This window comes from Actinia tenebrosa, unplaced genomic scaffold (assembly GCF_029948245.1).
Source record: "Actinia tenebrosa isolate PJP-AT-01 unplaced genomic scaffold, QUT_ActTen_1.0 PGA_scaffold7__59_contigs__length_16204524, whole genome shotgun sequence".
Classification (NCBI taxonomy): domain Eukaryota; kingdom Metazoa; phylum Cnidaria; class Anthozoa; order Actiniaria; family Actiniidae; genus Actinia; species Actinia tenebrosa.
This window is the reverse complement of record NW_028292584.1, coordinates 13,201,225-13,221,833: the sequence shown is the minus strand read 5'-3', so window position 1 is coordinate 13,221,833 and position 20,609 is coordinate 13,201,225. Positions and strand designations below refer to the sequence as shown.

At 37.9% G+C, this 20,609-nt stretch overlaps 1 protein-coding gene across 1 annotated transcript in view; it reads right to left on the bottom strand.

Annotated features, from left to right (window-relative positions):
- LOC116291830 (hemicentin-1-like) overlaps positions 1-20,609 on the bottom strand; it is a 46,387-nt gene that overhangs the window by 11,393 nt on the left and 14,385 nt on the right. Inside the window, exons 3-15 of the mRNA XM_089040605.1 lie at positions 14,161-14,418; positions 13,510-13,788; positions 13,088-13,348; positions 11,904-12,179; positions 10,339-10,599; positions 9,581-9,826; positions 8,810-9,064; positions 8,379-8,618; positions 7,767-8,027; positions 7,064-7,309; positions 3,986-4,249; positions 1,336-1,451; positions 49-113 (exon numbers count right to left, since the gene is read on the bottom strand). Coding sequence (XP_088896731.1) covers positions 49-113; positions 1,336-1,451; positions 3,986-4,249; positions 7,064-7,309; positions 7,767-8,027; positions 8,379-8,618; positions 8,810-9,064; positions 9,581-9,826; positions 10,339-10,599; positions 11,904-12,179; positions 13,088-13,348; positions 13,510-13,788; positions 14,161-14,418 — 3,028 coding nt within the window. The remainder of the gene's footprint in view (positions 1-48; positions 114-1,335; positions 1,452-3,985; positions 4,250-7,063; positions 7,310-7,766; positions 8,028-8,378; positions 8,619-8,809; positions 9,065-9,580; positions 9,827-10,338; positions 10,600-11,903; positions 12,180-13,087; positions 13,349-13,509; positions 13,789-14,160; positions 14,419-20,609) is intronic.

Below are 20,609 nucleotides of genomic sequence, written 5' to 3'. Positions count from 1 at the left end.
GGCAGGACAGGACAGGACAGGAGAGGACAGCCCATATATAATACTTACACAAAATTAATAACGTAAACGTTGAATAAGTACTCCTTTCCTGATTGTTTGTACAAATCCATAATCTAGGGTTAAATTATGTTAAAAATGCTGAGTGATATCAAATAAATTTGATATAATTAGACTAAAAAGCATAGCAATTTGGTAATACGGGCTACAAAATCGTGTATTATTTTCTTTCAAACTTTGGACTAATGGAGAAGAGCTTTCTAATACTTTCATTTCATTATCTGAAAAAAAATCTCGAGTCGCTAAAAGTTGATCCTTCCATATTTTTTTTTCTTTTTTGATAAATCATGCTTTACTGAGCGCTTAAAATTTTTGAAATTACACAGCCATATTCGTTGTATCGCGACACGCCGTTTCAAAACTCCGATTGGAATTTAGTCTTTTCCGAGCCCTCAATCATCTGGTGCTTATCTTTGCTTTACGAAAACAGACAGAGTTTATTTGCTGTCAAAAAAATAAAAAATAACAAAATCGGAAAAAGATGTCAAAATCTAAATACTATAATTGTAAACCATTCTCCATTCAGAACTCCTTGAAATATTCTCGAGCTTTTCAGATTTTAACAAAAAGCCAAAGCTGAGCAAAGCCGTGTTTAAAGGCTAATTTGCATAAACGCCAGATGTTTGACGGGCCACAAAATACCAAATCAAAAGGAAGTTTTGTAAAATGTTAAACTTTGCAGAGCCTTGAATTTCAGTAGCCAACGAAAAACAGCATACGTAAAATTAATATATGACCATGCAGTTATGGGACTTTATTGTATGGTAACTTGATTAAATAGCTTATATTTTACAACCACCACTCCGCATACGGGGCTCTTCCGTGAGGTTCTCTCCGCACCCACTACCACTACATTCGATATTTACAACATACAGCACTCAAATCACATGTTGCTTTTTACGGAGAGAAAAAAGGCGGAGAACCCGGAGAAAACCCTCGTAGCAAGGGAGAGAACAACACATCAAACAAACTCAACTCACATATGATCCAGTCTGAGCCACGGCTCAAACAAGGACCAAAGTGGTGAGAGGCGAGCAGAAAGCCACTACGCCACAAATTGACTGTTGATTAACGCTTGCAACAGGGGAAAGTTATCGGGCTACATGGAAAGACTTCGATATATGACTGCAATAAACCATTTGTTGAGGGGGGGAAATAAAATAAAAAACTTATTTTTAGATTGGGATGAGGCATCCTAGTAACCAAGGTTATTTTTACTGGTCTATCACAGTTAAACCACTCAAATAGTTTAAATCATCTAGCTGCATAAAACCATACCATTGTCTTTATTGTGCTGCTCAAGTTGAGAAACGCAGAAGAGGTGTTATATTCAAGATCACTAGTGAAAATAATATTCACTATCTTCACTTTGGATTTCACCTTGAATGCTCCAGCTTTTAAATAAACGAGAAAAAAATATAATATATTAAATAACAATAACAACAACAACAACAATAATAATAATATTGATAATAATAATAATAATAATGATAATAATAATAATAATAATAATAATAATAATAATAATGATTTTCTCGCAGGACATCACGAACAGCTAAGAAAAGACCTAAGAACAATTACAAATACAGACAGGGAAGTGAACTTTCTTATAGAACGATGTCAGAAATGGATTTTAAGCCAGAACGTTAATATAGTCAAGAAGTTCTATGAATATGCATAAGCTAAAGAAAGGATTGAAAAAAATGATAAACTTAACCAGCCTAGACTTAGTCCGCTGGTCAATGTAAACATGATATATACAGCCAATAAAACTTGCCATAATAATAATGATAATAATAATGAAAAATTAAATTCAATGCTACTGAACCCTTTAAGTGATCTCTGATCATCCAAGGAATACATGAACATACAAAAGATATTTCACTTTATAAAATAAATTAAATAGTACGTATGCTGTGATTGGTTGATAGCCATATTTGCACGAGGGTATGTACACACAGTTGTGACGTCACACATTTCGTGTTTTCCCGGTACAAGTTCAAAAATTTACAGTTTTTTTCGAGGAAAAAAACGCCCCCAAAAATGTATTTTGAAGACAAAGTTCCAAATTTTGACATGTGTCAGGGCCACAGGCATAACCCTATGGTCTCATGCAGGTGTTTCTGATCGTAATATCGATCATGACAACCTCTTGTTGGTCACCGTAACGAGAATTCCCTCAGGAGCTACAACACACGTCCTTCGTCAGGTCAGCCTCGGTTGTTCAGCGAAAAGCTTTCTTATGATTTAAATGCACTGTCCGATAAGGAATACAAGTATTTCAAGGAAACAGTGAGCAGCTTCAAACTCTTTCCAGCGATAGCTCTTCAACTCCACAAAATATTTTCTCGAGGCAAGACGAAACAATCGACTTCGCCGCCGTGTTTTCTGGCTGTCAAATTGAGCAAAACCACGTTTCTTGCAACTGAGAATTCCAGTCACAGTGACACTCAGTTATCTACTTTTGATCACTTTCGTAAAGATAATCACTTCTGAAATATTTTATTAATATTTCTATTCAATCTTTGAACATTTCTTTGTATTTGTTTTAAAGTTTTAGAATGATAAATATTTAAAATAGCTAGCGACTCTTTCACGCTTCACATTTGCCTCCTTGGCGTTTATTACACGAAATTTGATTGGCTAACGATCGAAGTTCGTGATGTATGGAGGATTTGTATTTTGATATGAGAATCAAATTCAAATAAAGATTTATTTTCTTGCAAGTGGTAATGTTTTCCCTTAGTATTTATTTTATAAAAGCAATAGAAAATGTTTTTCTCTGTGTTTACATAGCCTGATAGCAACACTCGGGGGGTTGGGAGATTTCTCGACAGTTATGCAAACCCTCGACTACGTCTCGGGTTTGCATAACTGTCTCGAATTCTCCCAACCTCCCCTCGTGTTGCTATCAGGCTATGTAAACACGGAAAAAGTTTTCTATTGCTTAAATTTTACAGGTCTGGTATTCTATAAATGCTTGCGTTCTGATTGGCTGTTTGAGCGGGCGGTAAAAATCTTAGTATCTGCGCGCGGTCGCGGTCCGGTATCCTGGGACGCCGCTGAGCAACAACGATTACACCGTACATTCAAGACTTCAGGCGCAGTTTTTGCAGATCCGTACCTTCTGGCCGGTTAATAACATATTTCTTCGATGAAATTTGGGCACCCTTTTTAATATTTCTATGGTTAACTTGCATGAAAGACAATTTTGAGAAGGGTCAAACCATTGCTTTAAATATGCTACACAAACGACACGGCCATTGTTGATGGGGCCGAGAACTCAAAAAAAAAAAAAAGCAATTTCAATGGTAGCAATATGATTGCAAAATCTCAATTAGGTTCGAGGCTTTTCATTTTAATGCAGATAGATCCCTATTCTTCGATTGCACGTTACGTCGTCACGGCCATGCCGGTGCCATTTAACTAAAGGTTTTTCATTTCCCACGTTTTTGTTTTTTGGCTCTCTTGGGAATGCTTGTAACTCACCAATTGTATTGTCTTCCTAGAGAGATTGATATGGTGCAAACAACAACAGGCGGTCTTTTTTTATGCAAAAAAATCCACTTTTTTGTCCCCCAAAGAAATTCCTCTCGGGACTCAATGCAAGGGGTCTATAAAGACTAGCCCTTGAAAATGATTAATACAAGATCTCACTTCTAGTACTCGAAACGAAAGCACAAGAGCAAACCTTCTGTCCCGTTGCAAAATGTAGAAAAATTTAGTAACTCCTTTTTCATATTTCTTTGTATCAAATTGAATAGAAACACATCATTAAAATTAAAAAAAGTTGTACAAAACTTTAGCTTTTAGAAAAGTAAAATGATAAAAAACACGGTTTTTATTTCGCTTTATGTTTGCTTTTGGAGACGTCAATCACATTCGAGAACTCTGAGGTGGGCTACATATGTTACAAGAGAATACTTACTTCGTTTCCAGATTATAAAGGCCATAGAGCAATTACCAACTTCATTAGAGAACACACAAGAATAATTGGTTTCGTTTCCGAGTACCGTGGTGTTTACAGTTACGTTGTACTGCTCGGAGCCAGAAGAAACAGCTGTGGCATTATTCGTACAGATAAGAGTAGGTTTAGGATTACCCAATCCTTTTATGGTATAAGCAACAATTCGGCTTTCGTTTCCAGAAACCCATTCAAGCTTTGAAGGTTTACATATATTTTTGTCAAAATCTAAAACAAAAATTAAAACAGAAGTAAACAGATGAATAAATGGTTCAATGAAAAAAGCAAATTATTTCCTTTTTCTGCAAGTAAGTCGAGTTAAGAGAGTATTGGCTGGGACAAGGATAAGGATAAACAAAACGTTATTTTAGATTCAAGCAAGCTTTAAGAATCCTAGTCACACAATATGCACTGCGTGCCGAGAACACTGCAATGCTATGCATTATTTAATCTGCCAGGCAAAATGGCGGGGTTTTTTTTTAAATTTTTTTATTTTTATATTAACAATAAAATAAGTGCGCAGTGCATTGGTTGTTGACCACGAATCATTAAAACAAGAATTTGAAGATGTAGTCGTTTGTTTACTTAATAGAATAACCCGTTTAACGCTTCATTTTTCACTGAAGTTTTCAAACAGCAGTTTATTTGGTTTCGAAGAATAGTGCGAAGAGTCTTTCAAATAGCGGCAAATGTGATACTCTTTAAAATTCCCACGTTCGTGAAAAATACTTCCAAATCGAACTCCAAACTATGTAAATCTTTTAAATCAGAAAATTTATAATTATGCTAAATTTAGTTAAGATTTAATAATATTAAGCAATTATTTAAATTGGTTGAGCATAATGTAAATTGCCAAGGTTAAAGCATTTTTATATGCCGAGTTCTTGATGATTTACGATATTGGCATGCATAACCAGAATTCAACAATAAATTGTTTAATTAATTTTGCATCATTTTGTAAACCAGCAATGAAGACCTATATTAAGACTTGATTTTCTTTCTTTCTTTTTTTTTTTTTTTTTTCTCCAAGAAAAATATGTTTTAGGAACATAAATCAAATCTTAATGATAAAGACTTCCGTTTAAAAAAAAAAAAAAAAAAAAAAAAAAAAAGAAAAGAAAGTAAAGAAAAGAAAAGAAAACCATATTGTTTTAACTAGGAATGAACTAAGCTCGATTTCTAGCCGTAGTGGTTTCGGTGCACCCACGATCAGGCACAAACGACAACCTCACGACTGAAACCGAGCCATAGAGTAAACTTAATGACAAATGTATTATATCATAGTTACTATTAACTATGATTATATGCAGAAATACCTACACATACATTTCACTTCAAGTTTACACCATAGCAAGGGTAGTCTCCTTCACGGTTCCCATGTCACACTGAATGAATTATGATAATGACCATAAAAACGAGACGAATGGTGAGCTATATATCTACAAACTAGAAAAAACTGAACAGAAAAGTTGAAAAGGAAAACGGAAAACACTTTATGACATCTGCCAGGACGATATAAGACACCCCGATGTCTTAAAATCAACAGAAGAATTAACTCACCCTTGGTCTCGTTTTGGTGTTCATTATTATAATTTATTCAATATGGTAGAGAAACCGTGAAATAGTTGAAGAGGACTATTGGCTGAATGTGACACTCAGCCAAACGTGACATAGTAATTACAATGTATGAAATTGACAATTACACTCTTTTTTGAATATAACCTGTTTACATCACGTCATCAGCTAATTGTGGTTTTAAAGCAAATTTAAAATAAAACTCAGCCGACTGACCAAACGACCAACCAATCAAATAACCAACAAGCAACGGCCATTAATCACTTCATCGTTTGAAATATAGGGTCGTCATTAATCGTAAGATAAAATAAGAAAAACAAGAACAAGAAAAGGTTAATTACGAATAAAACACTGAATAAAACTGCAAATTGGTAATTTGAAGCATTAGTGTTATAAATAAAAAAAACGCACCACGAACAACCAAAACAAAGCAACAGCAAGCAATATAGAATATGTATATTTCACTAGTTATTTCCTAAATACATAACGGGAAAAACAATGAACAAGATTATAGGTTTTTCAAAGTATAGCAACCTTTCACGAGCTCGCTACTTTCAGCTTGATAGAGGTTCCTAACGGCATCTCTATTTAGGGATAAGGGCGCTAGTCGACGAAATTTCGCGAGTAGTCAGCGATCTTACGTGAGAGTAGCTTTGATGAAGCTTGGAGGTCTTCATTTAAACTTGGATGCATGCATATTATACTTAATAAAGATGCCGTTATCGGGTAAAAAGGTCCATGCATACTTGCGTGTTGTCGCTCCAATAGGATCAAAAGCTTATGCATTCTTATTTTTTCCTGAAATACATTACAAACACAACTAGAAAAATGGCTTTTACGTGGACTTCGAATTAAACCCCCCCCCCCCCCCCCCCCCATCCCCTCCCCCCAACAAAAATATAAAATCAACACGCAAGTCAGTACATTTAAACCCCTTTACAGACCAAATGAAGAAAGCGAGTAAAAAGCTCTAATTTTGCTGATTCGACAAGCTAAGTAGGGCTGACGTGGGCAATGCAAAACGAAATTTAAACCGCATCGGGTTACTAAATATAGCCCAACCGGGAAATTACATGGTGCGCGCGATAATAAGAGTTTTCCTCTCTTATTTATGCTCAGTTGCTCTCACGTACTTGTCATATTTTCAAAAATCAGTCAGCTGCTCGCTTGAAACACACTAGCTCATGCTTCTCCATAGAGAAATAAAGTTGTGCCAGTGTGTTTGCATTTGAGAGAGAGCTCTTTCATATCAGTCAGAACAAGAGCTTAGAAGAATGAGCTGACTTTGAAATGGAATGGAATTTTTACAGGATGAATTTGAAAACCGATTGTCGTTGTTGTTGTATGATTTGATGATGATGCTACAGCGAGTTTCTATTACCCAGAAGAAGCATCATGCCGATGACTTAAGATCGCTGCTGCGGCGCGCATGCGTCGCACACCACCATTTAAGGTATTGGTACTCACAAAGAACATTAACATATGCTGTCGAGCAGTTCTTCGATCCACGAGAGTTTGCTGCAGTGCAGGTAAAGGATTTGTCGTGAAGATCCGGAGAGGCAGGAAGAATTACGGTTGCTGTATTTGCAATGTCATTGCCACTCTTCCAGGTATAATTGGCTGGAGGATATGCAGAGGCACTGCAATTCAATGTTATGTTGTCCCCTTCCTTCACGATAACTGGAACAGCTTCGCAAGTAAGTTTTCCGATATCTTTTGGTGAGATGAATAGAAAAACAGTAACAATAATGAACGTATACATGCAAACAAACGAAAGAATAAATGAAGGAAAGGCGAAAGAATGCAATATGTCAAAACCTCTCTTTTAAAAATAGTTGGATGGTAGATAAATAAAACTAAAAAAAAAATGGACAATAAGATTTTAAAATTGCCAAATCTACCAGATATAGTCAGTCAACTGAAAAGAAGGAGATGCACTTCCCTAGGAAGTATAGTAGACGCTATACGAATAGAAAGGGCTGTTTAAACGCCAGCCATTCATTACAACATAACACTGAGTTATCATTCTTTCCGCATCCTTTGCGTTTGGTTTCCACTCAGTCTTATGAGTAAATATTATGAGAGGCAGAAAATAATTAGATGTAGAAATGACGATCTGAAAAACCTCCCAGTGAACTAAATAATCCCTGGAATGACAAGAGTTACTTACATATAACCATCAATTTTTTGGTTGCGGTAGAAATCCCCAGATCGTTTACGGCAATACACGTGTACTTCCCTGCATCATTTGCTATGATATTCGAGAGACTTATTGTATCATTAATTTTACTTTGGATCATCTTTCCTTTGAAAAACCAAGTATAATATGGTTTGGGATTAGCTTCAGCTTTACATGTCATGTTTAGAGCTTCCCCTTCATTTACGGTTAATTTGTTTGGTGAGAACCAGATACGCGCTTGTTCGGGTTTATCTGAAACACAATCATTTACAAAATAACCCGTTAGTAACTTCTGACCCGAAGCTGTAATTCATAATCTCCTAAGCAACGACAAAGTTGGCAAAAAGATGAAGTAAGAACTCATATACTTTTATTATTGAAAGGAAACGTTAACTGATAAACATTTGGAATAACTACAAACAGAAGAATGAATATCACCAACATAACGAACGAGTGGCTAAACGAAATCCACTGCGCTTCCTGTGATTCAATAAACTTTCTCATACAATACGAATTGAAAAGACTATTCAAGGCGCAATTAGACACCAATAGGTTTGATTTTCTTTGTCGTATTGCAATGTGCAGCCCTTTTATAATACTTACATGTCACAATCAAAACGGTTTTGCACTCTGCAGAGCCAAGGGAGTTTGAAGCATTACATGTTATTATTGATCCGTTGTCATTTCTTTTCAAATTTATCAATAATGCTTTTGACGGATAATTGGTGAAATTGTAATGGAGGGTGTAGGTAGGTAGAGGGTACGCGGAAGCATTACAAGAGAAATTCCGTTCTTGGCCTTCAACGACGACCAGTTTTTCTTTGCAAATGAACTCTGGTGGATCTAAGTTTAAAAAGAAAAATATTAAGACACCCTTAACGAATAGTGTTACTATTTTAAAGTAAAATAATACACAGTTATATACAAACGGATAAATGGAATGGAAATAGTAAAAAAATAGTTCAAAAGTTATGTATTAATCACCGTTTTCAGGCTGACTCAAAACAATTTTATTCAGACAATATATTACTTACACATCACATTAACGACTGTAACATTGTAAGCAGCCCCAAATTCGTTGCTTGCAGTGCACTTGTATTCTCCAGCAACGTATCTTGAGACATTGTATTTTACGAACAGGCTACGGTTTGCGCCTTCGATTGATCTACCATTTAATGACCACGTATAATTGGAGGCTGGATTAGACGAGGTTGTGCAGGTTAGGTTAACGACGCCAAATTCTTTCACCATTAAGTCTTGTGCCGTTATACGTACATAACGAGGCTTATCTGTCGTTATTTTTTTTTAGGAAACAAACACTATGGTGAGTAAAAAAATCGGAAGAAAAAAAAAATTTTACGAAGTACAAATTTCATCTACTTGGAAAGAAACTAAATTAAACCAAAAGATGATAATAATTAACCTGCTAGTTAGTACCTTTACGTAAAACACCTTTTATACATATCAAATGAAGAGACTGTGCAAAAGTTATTTTTCCGCTCATTCGCAAAGGTAAAAGCTAAGTAGGGTTAGCGTGAGCAGTGCTATTGCAAGTTAAGTTTAATCTTATATTAAGTTTTATCTATTACATCCTGCAAAATCGGCTAAGTTAGCGGCTTAATTGAAAGGCGCTTGCTTGAGAGAGAGCTCAGGATAAACAGAATGTTTAAAAGGATTCAAGTCATATAGCTTAACCTGAAGTGCTATGGTTAAATAAACAGCAACAAGCTGACGTAAATACGACGTAAGATCGCTGCTACGGCGCGCAAGCGTCCCACACCATGCTTTATTTCATTGGTACTTACAAAGAACATTAACACGTGCTGTCCTGCAGTTCTTGGATTCACGAGAGTTTGCTGCAGTGCAGGTAAACGATTTGTCGTGAAGATCCGGAGAGGCAGGAAGAATTACGGTTGCTGTGTTTGCAATGTTATAGCTACTTTTCCAGGCATAATTGGCTGGAGGATACGCAGAAGCACTGCAATTCAATGTTATGTTGGCCCCTTGTGTTACATTTATTGGAACAACTTGGCAAGTAGGTTTCCTAAAATCTTGTATCATAAGACGAATAGAAAAAAAAGTATATATAAATATTATATATACAAACGAAAGAAAGACTTAACGGTGTCTGAAAGCATGAAATACGTCAATAAACCCTTTTTTAAAAATGGAGGGAGGTTAGCCGGGTTTTTTTTTTTTTTTTTAAATCAAAAACAAGCTTTTCGCGTTTGCCACATCCTAAGATACATTTTTTTACTGCATAAAAGGTAACAAGTCAGTCAATTGAAAATGAAGAAGGAAACTTCAATGTGATGTATATAGGACTATTGTCTGATAGGAAATAGAATCGGTAGCAGCTTAACCGTCATTTAATTAATACACCAATAAAACTTATCAGTTTTCTGCATCCTTGTCTTTGATTTTTCAATTCTTATTAACTAAGGCTATAACATCAACAATGGAATATTGAGGGGGAGAAAAACATTAAATACATAATAGAAATAATAATCCGAAAAAAATGTCCGCGTACTTAACTATCCCTGTAATGACATGAGTTACTTACATATAACCAGCAATGTTTTGGTAGCGGTAGAATTCCCCAGATCGTTTATGGCAATACATTTGTACTCCCCTGCAGCACCTGCTGTGATATTCGAGAGACTTATTGTATCATTAATTTTACTTTGGATCATCTTTCCTTTGAAAAACCAAGTATAATATGGTTTGGGATTAGCTTCAGCTTTACATGTCATGGTTAGAGCTTCCTCTTCATTTACGGTTAATTTGTTTGGTGAGAACCAGATACGCGCTTGTTCGGGTTTATCTGAAACACAATCATTTACAAAATAACCCGTTAGTAACTTCTGACCTGCAGCTGAGCTGTGCCAAGCAACGACACAAAATGGCGATAAAATAAAGCAACAATACACATAGCTATGATATACGATGAATTTTCTAATCATGGACGAGTACTACAAAAATAACGTATGGATAAAGAAAGCTGAATTACTGTACCTTTTAAATGACAGCATCTAGGCTAAAAGCATCAATCAATCAATGATGTTCTTACACTACATTTCATCGATAGTATCAATGGTCAACATTACACTGCCACATTTCGTCTCTTACTAAGCATGCATGTACATCATATATTATTATACATTTTACACACTATGTTGCCTTCGTTTGGCCGGGATCCTTCAGCTTATCCCTAGTAACCTTTAAACTTCACATGATAAATATATTATCCGTAGGTTTTACTGCAGATGATACATTTGTCATTAAGGGCATTAAGTTCGCACAGATAGTGAAATATTTACTTATATTTATCTCGAAAACAAAATTACGTCTTCATCGTTGGTTTACAAAATGTATAATAAAACAATTATTTTATTCAGTTTTCGCATGATTGTCGTTCATAATCAAGGCCTTTACTGTTTTATCCGCCTCAGCCTGCTGCTTTGACAGATAAAACAGCCTTTGTCTTGATAATTTGCGATATCATGCTTTAGTAAATGTCGTTAATTTATGTAGTTATGATGTTATGACAATGACGATAACGATGACTACTATCATTTTGAAAATACCCAATAAATGTCTTAGGAAATCAGTGTTGCTCATTTATGTAGTTACGATGTTATGATGTTAAGGCGATGGCGATGACGATGCCGATGGTAATGACGATGACGATGACGATGACGATGACGATGACGATGACGATGACGATGACGATGACGATGACGATGACGATGACGATGACGATGACGATGACGATGACGATGACGATGACGATGTCGATGACGATGACGATGACGATGACGATGACGATGACGACTTTAAAAAAATGTTTACACAGGATGGAAGCCCAACGGTTAATTCCAGGCATCGTGCATAGTCATAGGCGGCATATACCTGTATTTATGCTGAAAATCGAAACACCTAAATTGATGTAACGAATGCGCACGACATCGCAAACAGATTTCATACTTGCAACCTAAACTTTTACTTCACAATGTTCAAACGCGCAACAAAATGAAAAAAAAGCGTGTGTTTGTAACTGACATTAAAAAATGCTTACACATTATGTGAAAACTGTTGAGTGATAAAAGAAAAAAAACTTCTACTCACACTGGACATTTAAGGTAAAGTTGCACTGCATATCAGCAGAGCAGTTAAACCTATCACGTGCAACCACTTGGTACTGTCCTCCTTGGTAACGTGTAATCGATTTGAATGTCAAACTGTGCCCAACTTGTCCTAAAATGTTGACTGTGTTGTTCTTCCAGGTAAAATCCAAGCGTTTCATTTCAGAACTTGTTAGACGTAGATCTACGTCAGATCCCTCAGTCACTTCTTGATATGTTTTTGTCTCGTTGCCAATTTTGCACGTTTCCAACAAAGGACCTTTGGAAAAGTCACAATACGTGTATTAAAAATGAGGGGGGGGGGGGGGGGGGGGGGGGGATAGTATATACTTTCAAGAATAGGGGGATTTACAACTACTTTTATAAGATACTGATATGCGTTATATTAGAACTCAAATTGCATCCTAAATTATTGACCGATCCGCGACCAAACTGCAAATAACTCTAATATGCCAACGAGGGGTTTACACATGAAGCACAAGTCAAATTAAATCGCTCGTTCTTGAACGGTGGAATTAAGCCGCTACATACATCCCGAGAGCCGTGAATTTATAATAAGCAATTCCATTCAATTCGTCGACCACGCTTTTCCCTGCTGATTATCAATCCCTCGCTGGATTTAAATAGGTTATATTCCTCATAGACGCCATGATGGGATGGTCTTCATATTTAAATGCAAAGTAGCTAAGAGGTCTTCGATTTACCATTTCAAAAACGCCATGTCCTATAGATTTCATTTTTATTCCAAATATTGTTTCAAACTATCCAAAAAAATATCTGCACGCAGTTTTGAAACTGGAACTGATACCACAGAATTACTACAACAAGTAGTAGTGGCTTAGGGATTTGGGGGGGGGGGGGGGGGGGGGGTTGGGATTACTGTTGCACAGAGATAATAACTTTATGCGATATATGAACTTCTTTAAAAAAAAAACTTATATTAGGCTGCTGCAGGCCTCTTGAAGTTCGGTTTTGTTGTTGAAGTTCGGTTGCTGGTTTTGTTTGGCTATTTGTTGCTCATAACATTATTCAACGCGAACCCAGCTTAAAAACAAATCACCGGCTGTAGGGTTCGAATTCAAATTTTCAGAGTACCAATTATAACATACAAAACAACGCACACACGCAAAAGAAAACAGGTAATGAAAAGCAAGGCCAGCTATTTACCTTTTACTGTAACACTTTTGCTCTTATCTGGTCCAACACCAACTCTATTGTTCGGTACACAAGTAAAAGTGTAGTTTCCATTCTCCGCAAGTTTAACAACAAAGACACCGTCTCTATTACTACCGTTAAACACGTTATTACGATACAAGAAGTAGACTGGGGCAGGATTAGCGTCTGATGTGCAGTTGATGTTTATCGACTCTCCTTCACAGAAGTCCTTCTTGTCAGGTGTAATCTTGATACCTGTATTCTCAGGTTTATCTTCCGAAAAAAAATTAAAATGTTTTGATGAGTTACACCCCTCTCTTTGCTCTCTTTTTAGGCGGAATCACGAAGCTGATATTTTCTGTCTAATGATATTAATGCCAAGCACTGTTGTATTATATCATAATTGAAGACTAGTTCAATAAAATCCTACTTACAGTTGACAGTGATGTTAAAAGACCTTGTTTTGGATGAGCAGTTTAGTTTATCTCGCAAAGTCACCTGGTAATAACCCTCATCCGTGCGGTTTATTGAACCAAATGTTAATTGCCGTGTATCATTCCTGACAGACAGACTGTCCTTTACTTTGATCCACTGGTAGATGTAGTATGATTCATTCCCAGTTACGTTACACTGCAGAACTACTTTATCTCCTTCCTTTACTACTGCAACTGATGTATTCTCGTCATTGATTTTACACAGTGTGTTTATGTTTCCTGCAAGTAAGCATTGGTCATTATTAAACTTTTCGGATCATGATCATCATTGGCATAATCATTTTGTTCAGCTTTTATATTTCTAGACGGGAAAAACATCATTTCGACTGAAGGAGTTGAAAGTGGGTACAAAAGAAAAGGAGAAAAACGACGAAGGAGAGGACTGTGAAATAGTCGGTCTTAACAGTTCGTGTAACATCCACGACGAAAGTTCCGGTAACAGACAGAAGAACACAATACAAACCTACAACGCATGAAAGTGTTTGATAGAAAAGTACGTTATCGACCGCATATAAAGAATGACATCTGTCAAATATCGTTACAGTATGGATAAGTAGTATGACTAATACCCACTCATATCATTTCACTTACCCAGCACGTATACATCAGAAAAGGCACAATGACCACTTCCAAGTTCATTCGAAGCAACACAACAAAACTTATTCCATCCCAATGATCTTGCTGTTGTAGTAGACTGTCCATTGCTGTTTGATCCAAGGTAAATATTTCCATTGTACAGCGAGTAGTTCTTGACTGAAGGATATGCATCAGCCGTGCAAATAAGTTTAATGGCTTTATTCTCACATACATCCAACTTAGTTGGAGAGAGCAAAGTATCTTTAGGTTTATCTGAAGTGAGATAGAGTGACATACGAATTAATTTGGGTTGGTGTTTCAGTGGGTGGAAGAATTTTCATAAACCCCTGAAAATTGAGTATGGTGGCCGATAGCTGCCATTGGATTTTTTCATTGATTTAAAAATAAATAAAAATAAAAACAAAACAAAATCTTTTTTTTTTTCAAATTCAAATTAAAACCACAATTAAATGAAAACAAAATTCAAAAGAAAGTCAAAAGAAAGTCAAACTACATTTCAAGTTCAATTTAAAATGAAATAAAAATCAAAGTGAAATTAAATTAAATTGTTGATGGCCTATCGCTGCCATTGAAAAATATTGAAAAACAAATCTCCGTGGCCTATGACTGCCACAGTATCCAAGTGTACTTTGCGAGGTTTTATGATGAGCTTGGGCTTCTTGTGGTACATTTCTTTTATGCACGTGCCTTGCTAGCTGTCAAAATGGCTGAATGGAAGAATTTCAAGGCTGCAATGAAGGAGAAAAGGGCCGGCAAGAGAAAAGCACCTAACACAATCTTACAGCTTAGTAAATACATCTGGACAACATCGAACACTTTATTTCCTGGTGCATTCTCTCTTCACACTCGCCGTACAACAGTTCCAACAAAAGATGCAACCTACACTGTATGCCTTAAAGAAAATTTTCTAATCATTTGCCGACCAGAACTTTCTACCCTTAACAAACGTAATGAGCTTGCGTCGTCTTGCCGCCATAGAAACAAAGCCCTTTTACGCAGTAATTGAACTGTTAGATTTCGCACCGCATAAGTTAGATTAGTTTGATTAGTTCATTATTATTATGTAAATTAATTGGTATATAAGCCATGGTAAAGCATATTCTTATTAAATCCCTTGATGAGTGGGCAACCACGAAACAGGCTTGTAGGGATGAAATTGTAGTTCATTTGTCTTTTTCTTTTCTTACTATATATAGACATAGACATAGACATAGACATAGACATAGACATAGACATAGACATAGACATAGACATAGACATAGACATAGACATAGACATAGACATAGACATAGACATAGACATAGACATAAATACAGATACAGATACAGATACAGATACAGATGCAGATGCAGATGCAGATGCAGATGCAGATGCAGATGCAGATATAGATATAAATATAAACTTGAATATAGAGGGTAGATCAACTATGAACTTCCAGTAGAAGGATTCCAAAGAATTCAATAGTCTGTTCTCTTCATAGAAAACATAGAAGAAAAAAAAGATACATATAGGATAAAAAGTAAAATAGTAAAGAAAGAATAGCCAAACAACTAGTATATAAAGGGCATAAGAACAAAAGGGTGATGTAACCTATATTACTGTCCCAATATGCCCATTTTCAGTGGAAGTCTACCCGGTTGATGCGGGCACTTAATTTTCTCAAAACGACTGTAACGTGACGTTAATTGGACAACCCGTTTAGCTCAGTTGGTAAGAGCGTATTAACTGGGTACCACTTTATTGCGTGCGGAGTTCAAATGTAATTTCCTTAAGCATTGTTCTTTGAATACGCCGGTGAAAAAAAATCACCGGTTATTGATGGGGATTGAATATAACATAAACTTTATTTAACGTGTCGCTTTTCTAGCGTACCATAAGTGGTAGTCAGTAATCAGGGTTTTTGCGATTCTACATGGTCAGTAGTATAGGGAATGGGGGTTCTAGCGCAGTGACCACACGAGGATTTTCCGTTTAAAGTCACTAACCCGTGTTTGCGTAGCCCTCATTCCCTATGAGACCCCCAGGATTACCCGTGGGGGTAACAGCGCACTCGAAATATGTTAGTTTACGCCAGGATTACCCGTGAGGGCAACAGCGCACTCGAAATATGTTACTTTACGCCAGGATTACCCGTATAGGGAATGGGGGTTCCAGCGCAATCTCAACACGGGCAAGATCCGTGTCAAAAATCCACCTACGGACGACCCCCACTCCAAGTGTGGTTGAGGGCAACAGCGCACTTAAATATGTTAGTCTATATATGGAGTGCGAAGATTGTAAAGAGTTTGCTTATGATTTCTGTGTAAAGTGCTTGAAACCCAAGTTTGTACCTACTAAGCCAAATAAGTATGTTTGTTGTGGTAAGAAAATGCGAATAGAAGACGACACGTCAGCACAGTGTTACGAGTGTGGTAAGAATATTCGTAATGCCGTACCAAATGCTACCAGAGAGCAGTATTACGCCAATGGAGGTCGTAAGAAAACCCCATACAAAAGATTAAAATACTTCAGGGACTGGATGAGTCATATCCAAGGTTTACATCCGATATATTTAAGCGACGAAGTAAGGCAGAAAATCATAGACCACTTAGAAGAGCCAACCCCACAAAGTCTACGGAAAACGTTGAAAAAATTAAAGCTAGGGAAATATTACAAAGCTATTCCCTATCTTTTGTCTGAAATTACCGGTAAGTCTATTCCTGAGGTTTCTGATATGACAAAAGCCGAGTGGATGTTTTGTCGGCTGGATAAGGATATTCCTTATTACCCTGACGTAATTTACGAAATATTTTACAAAATAGACCCCAACCACCCCCTGTTAGGATGGATTCCGAGGCGACAATAACATATTACGCGTAATTCATACGATGAATTTATATTAGGCGTAATAATTTGCCAAATAAGGTTATGCAAATAATTCATATTACGCGTAATAATTCGCCAAATAATTCATATTACGCGTAATAATTCGCCAAATAATTCATATTACGCGTAATAATTCACTGAATTTATATTACGCGAAATTTCTAGACTGACGTTCGATATGTAAATAGAATCCCGTCACGCTCTTTTCAAAGCAGATGTTTACTGAGCAAGCTTTCTTTGAAGCTCTTCTTTCGCTTCTTGGTAGATCTTTTTGCGAGATTCCTCGGAAAGATCTTTTACGACTGTTTTTTTGTTCCTTATGTCCGACTTTAATTTCTCGTATTTGTCTTCTTCGGTCAGAATAAGCGAGAATTCTACGTCGTCTATCTTTCTGTCACGCAAAGCCTTTGAGACAAGGTCGGTAATAGTATTTACTTTAGCCCTAGACAGAGCTATTGTCGTGTCATGCTTGGATATTTTCGTGGATAGCTTTTTCATAATACCCGTAGCAACAGCAGAAATAATACCACAGGTTGCCCCAACGCCGGCCAAAGGAACTCCAACGATTATTCCCGGCCCAGTAAGCGAAGTAGCAACGCCAGAGCCCGTTAACACAACAGATATGGATCCTGAAGTTATCGCAATCTTATGTAGCGTACTCCGGGCTCTAACGTACTTTTTCCTAACTTTTTCGTAGTGTTTTGTCTGCCCTTCCAAGTAAGCCAGGATTAAGTTCGCTTTATTAAGCCTGAAGTTTTCGGCATCCGTTATTGGTGCCGTAGTGTGATAATTGGGAACATCTGGGTACAACTGAGGTGCTGAAGGTATAACATCCATTATATATACTAATGTACGACGCTTTTGGGAATGATATTGAGGAGCAGCCACATCACGACAACCGGGATTACTGGAACTGGAGGGCCTTTAGGAAGATGTTTCCGCATGCAGACCCTAGTAAGTTCGAAAGGAGACCCGATGGGATTTACTTTAACGGCTCCAGGATGTACAGCAATGCAGACTTGGAACATTCAAAGCTGGAGCAAGTAGGTGATCAGGTGCAGCGATTGACGATTGTACGCCCCGTTCATAAAGAAAGGCCACCAAAACCCGAGCATAAAGCACCTAATTTTCCTAGAAACTTATTGTTAACCACGGAAGATTACCCATTTTACGATGCTGAAGGTGGTGTAAACGACTTTGAAACGATGGTAACGTTCCTGAAGATTTCAGTGGGTGGGCAATCATTTGATGTAGTAGTAAGGAATATCTATGGGGATACGATGTTAAAGCATACGTCGGGTAAAGAGGCCAGGGAATGGTTAGCAGGGCCCAATATGCGGTATTGGCCGCAGCAGTTAGACTTTGCTATTTGGGCTGCCACTAAAGGTTGTGGTGTTGCCGCGGACATGTTTCGCATTCCAATTATGCAGTTTCACGTTGCCTTTACGGTAAGGAGGTTGTTGAAGGAGCTTAACGCACCCCTACCAGGAGATGGAGCATTTAATCCAATGAATAACCGATATGACGCCGCAGCCCTGGAAAGGTTAATTAATGAGTTCAAACCACAGCAAAAAGACTTTCGTTATAAGGAGGGTAAGACGCATGGGCTGGGTATAGTTTACGTTTGGGGTGCCAATGGTGAGAAGCCGGCTGACTACGGACATCAGGAATACCCAAGTAATGAGTTAGAGTTCAGTGATATGGGTGGTAATAAGGGTAATAATTCATTAATTACTAGAATTCAAACGAACTACCCCGGCACTTGGGATCCGTTTGTGTTAATGAAAGGAAAAGGTCTAAGAAACCTAGCCAGGATTAACCGCAGCATAGAGGCATTCGTGTACTGCATCCTGGGAGCGCAGGTAAATACCCGCAACCCCATTGTTGGATCCCAAGGCGCTTCACAGGAAACGCAACAAGAATTCCTAACTTTATTTGAGTCTGCAATAATAGAAAATGACATATCTAAATCGGTGCAGAGATATCAATTAGCGGTGCAGCAGTCTAAAGTGCGACTGGATTACGCTTTGTCGCCTGGTTGTTGGTTAATGCCAAGTAATTTAGTTATTAACACCAATTCCGTTGTGGGTTATAACAACAAGCTGCAGCGAGCTACTAAGGATATGAAGTTTGGGGTGAATGACGTGAACTCTGACATGACCAAGGGCATTACTCACTTCGTAGAGAAACCAAAAAAAGAGGTAGAAAAACCATCGAAGAAGGCGCATGTAGGAAAACCCGAACCAAAGAAACCAGTAAAGAAGGTTACCAAGGAATATGACCATAACTTACTAAAAGCCGGCCTAGCAGCTGCAGGCGTTGGTCTGAGCTATTATATATGGCGATGAATAACCCCTACGTAGCTGGAGTAGATTGTGTTTATACGACTTACACAGGCGAGAAAAAATACACCCAGGCATCTTGGGTTGATGTCACGGGCATGTCCGTAAGCCTTAACTACTCAGGAAAGAAGTTAATCCTTTGTAGTATTTGCATTGGCACGAGTAGTCACGCCAACGTCGGCTTCAGGTTCCTGGATGAGAATGGCGTACTGCAGCCTATGAGAAATAAGACAAACGACAGGGAGCCTGCGCATTTCTCCGTAGAGCCCAACCCCCAGAGCGCCGAAAATCTATCGGTTTGGACTTTCCACATGGTCGCCGATTGCCATGGGAAGGTAAAGCTGCAAATGCGCGTAGATGACACCGGGAGCGTTTGCATAAATAGTATAGAAAATCAGAGAGATACTATCTATAACCACGCAACCATCAGCACTCTTACGGTGCTTAGTCTCTAGAAGCAAACTATGTTTGCTGAAATATATGAACCCACACGCAAAGGAAGATTGGTTTCTACATTTTTTGGAGGAGAAGGACTACTTAGAACAGCATTGGCATGACACCGGGCTGTGGGTGAAGGTTGGGGGCCTGGGATTGATCATGTGTACCATTAGCATTTCGACGGGGTATTCGTGTAATGTCGGGTTTAGGATTGTCGATGAGGATAACCACCCATTACTACCCTACAGAAAAAAAGATAATAATAGGAACCCAGCTCATTTCTCGTCGGAACCCCCTCCAAGAAGCGGAGAAGACTTAACGCCGGTAACTTTTCACATGATAGCCAATTGCCAATATGCGAAGTTACAAGTTCTCCCCAACGACGTTGCCTACCTTCGGATAAATGCCGCCCCGTCAAGAAATTCCCCGACGGATGCCACTTGGAATCATAAGCCCATTAGCACCATGAGCGTGCTGCCGCTAGTTCCGCATTATCAAGGCGGCGCGAATACTATCTTTACTTATCCCCAGTCGAGAACGCCTCGGGCGCCCGACGACGATAAGCCACCAGTAATACACGAGGATAAGATTAACCCTTCATCTTCTTTAGAAGTACCACCCCAATAGCTACGACTAATATCCAAATGTTATTCCCCACAAACTTTAGCAGTTCTCCGCCGGCCCTAAGCGCCAAGGAAACAACCGAACCCAGCAGCCCAGGAAGACCGGCTGCCATCTTTTTTCCCAAGTCCGTCAGCCCATTGCCTAATTTCTTTACGCCCGCGCCTGTAGCCTTAA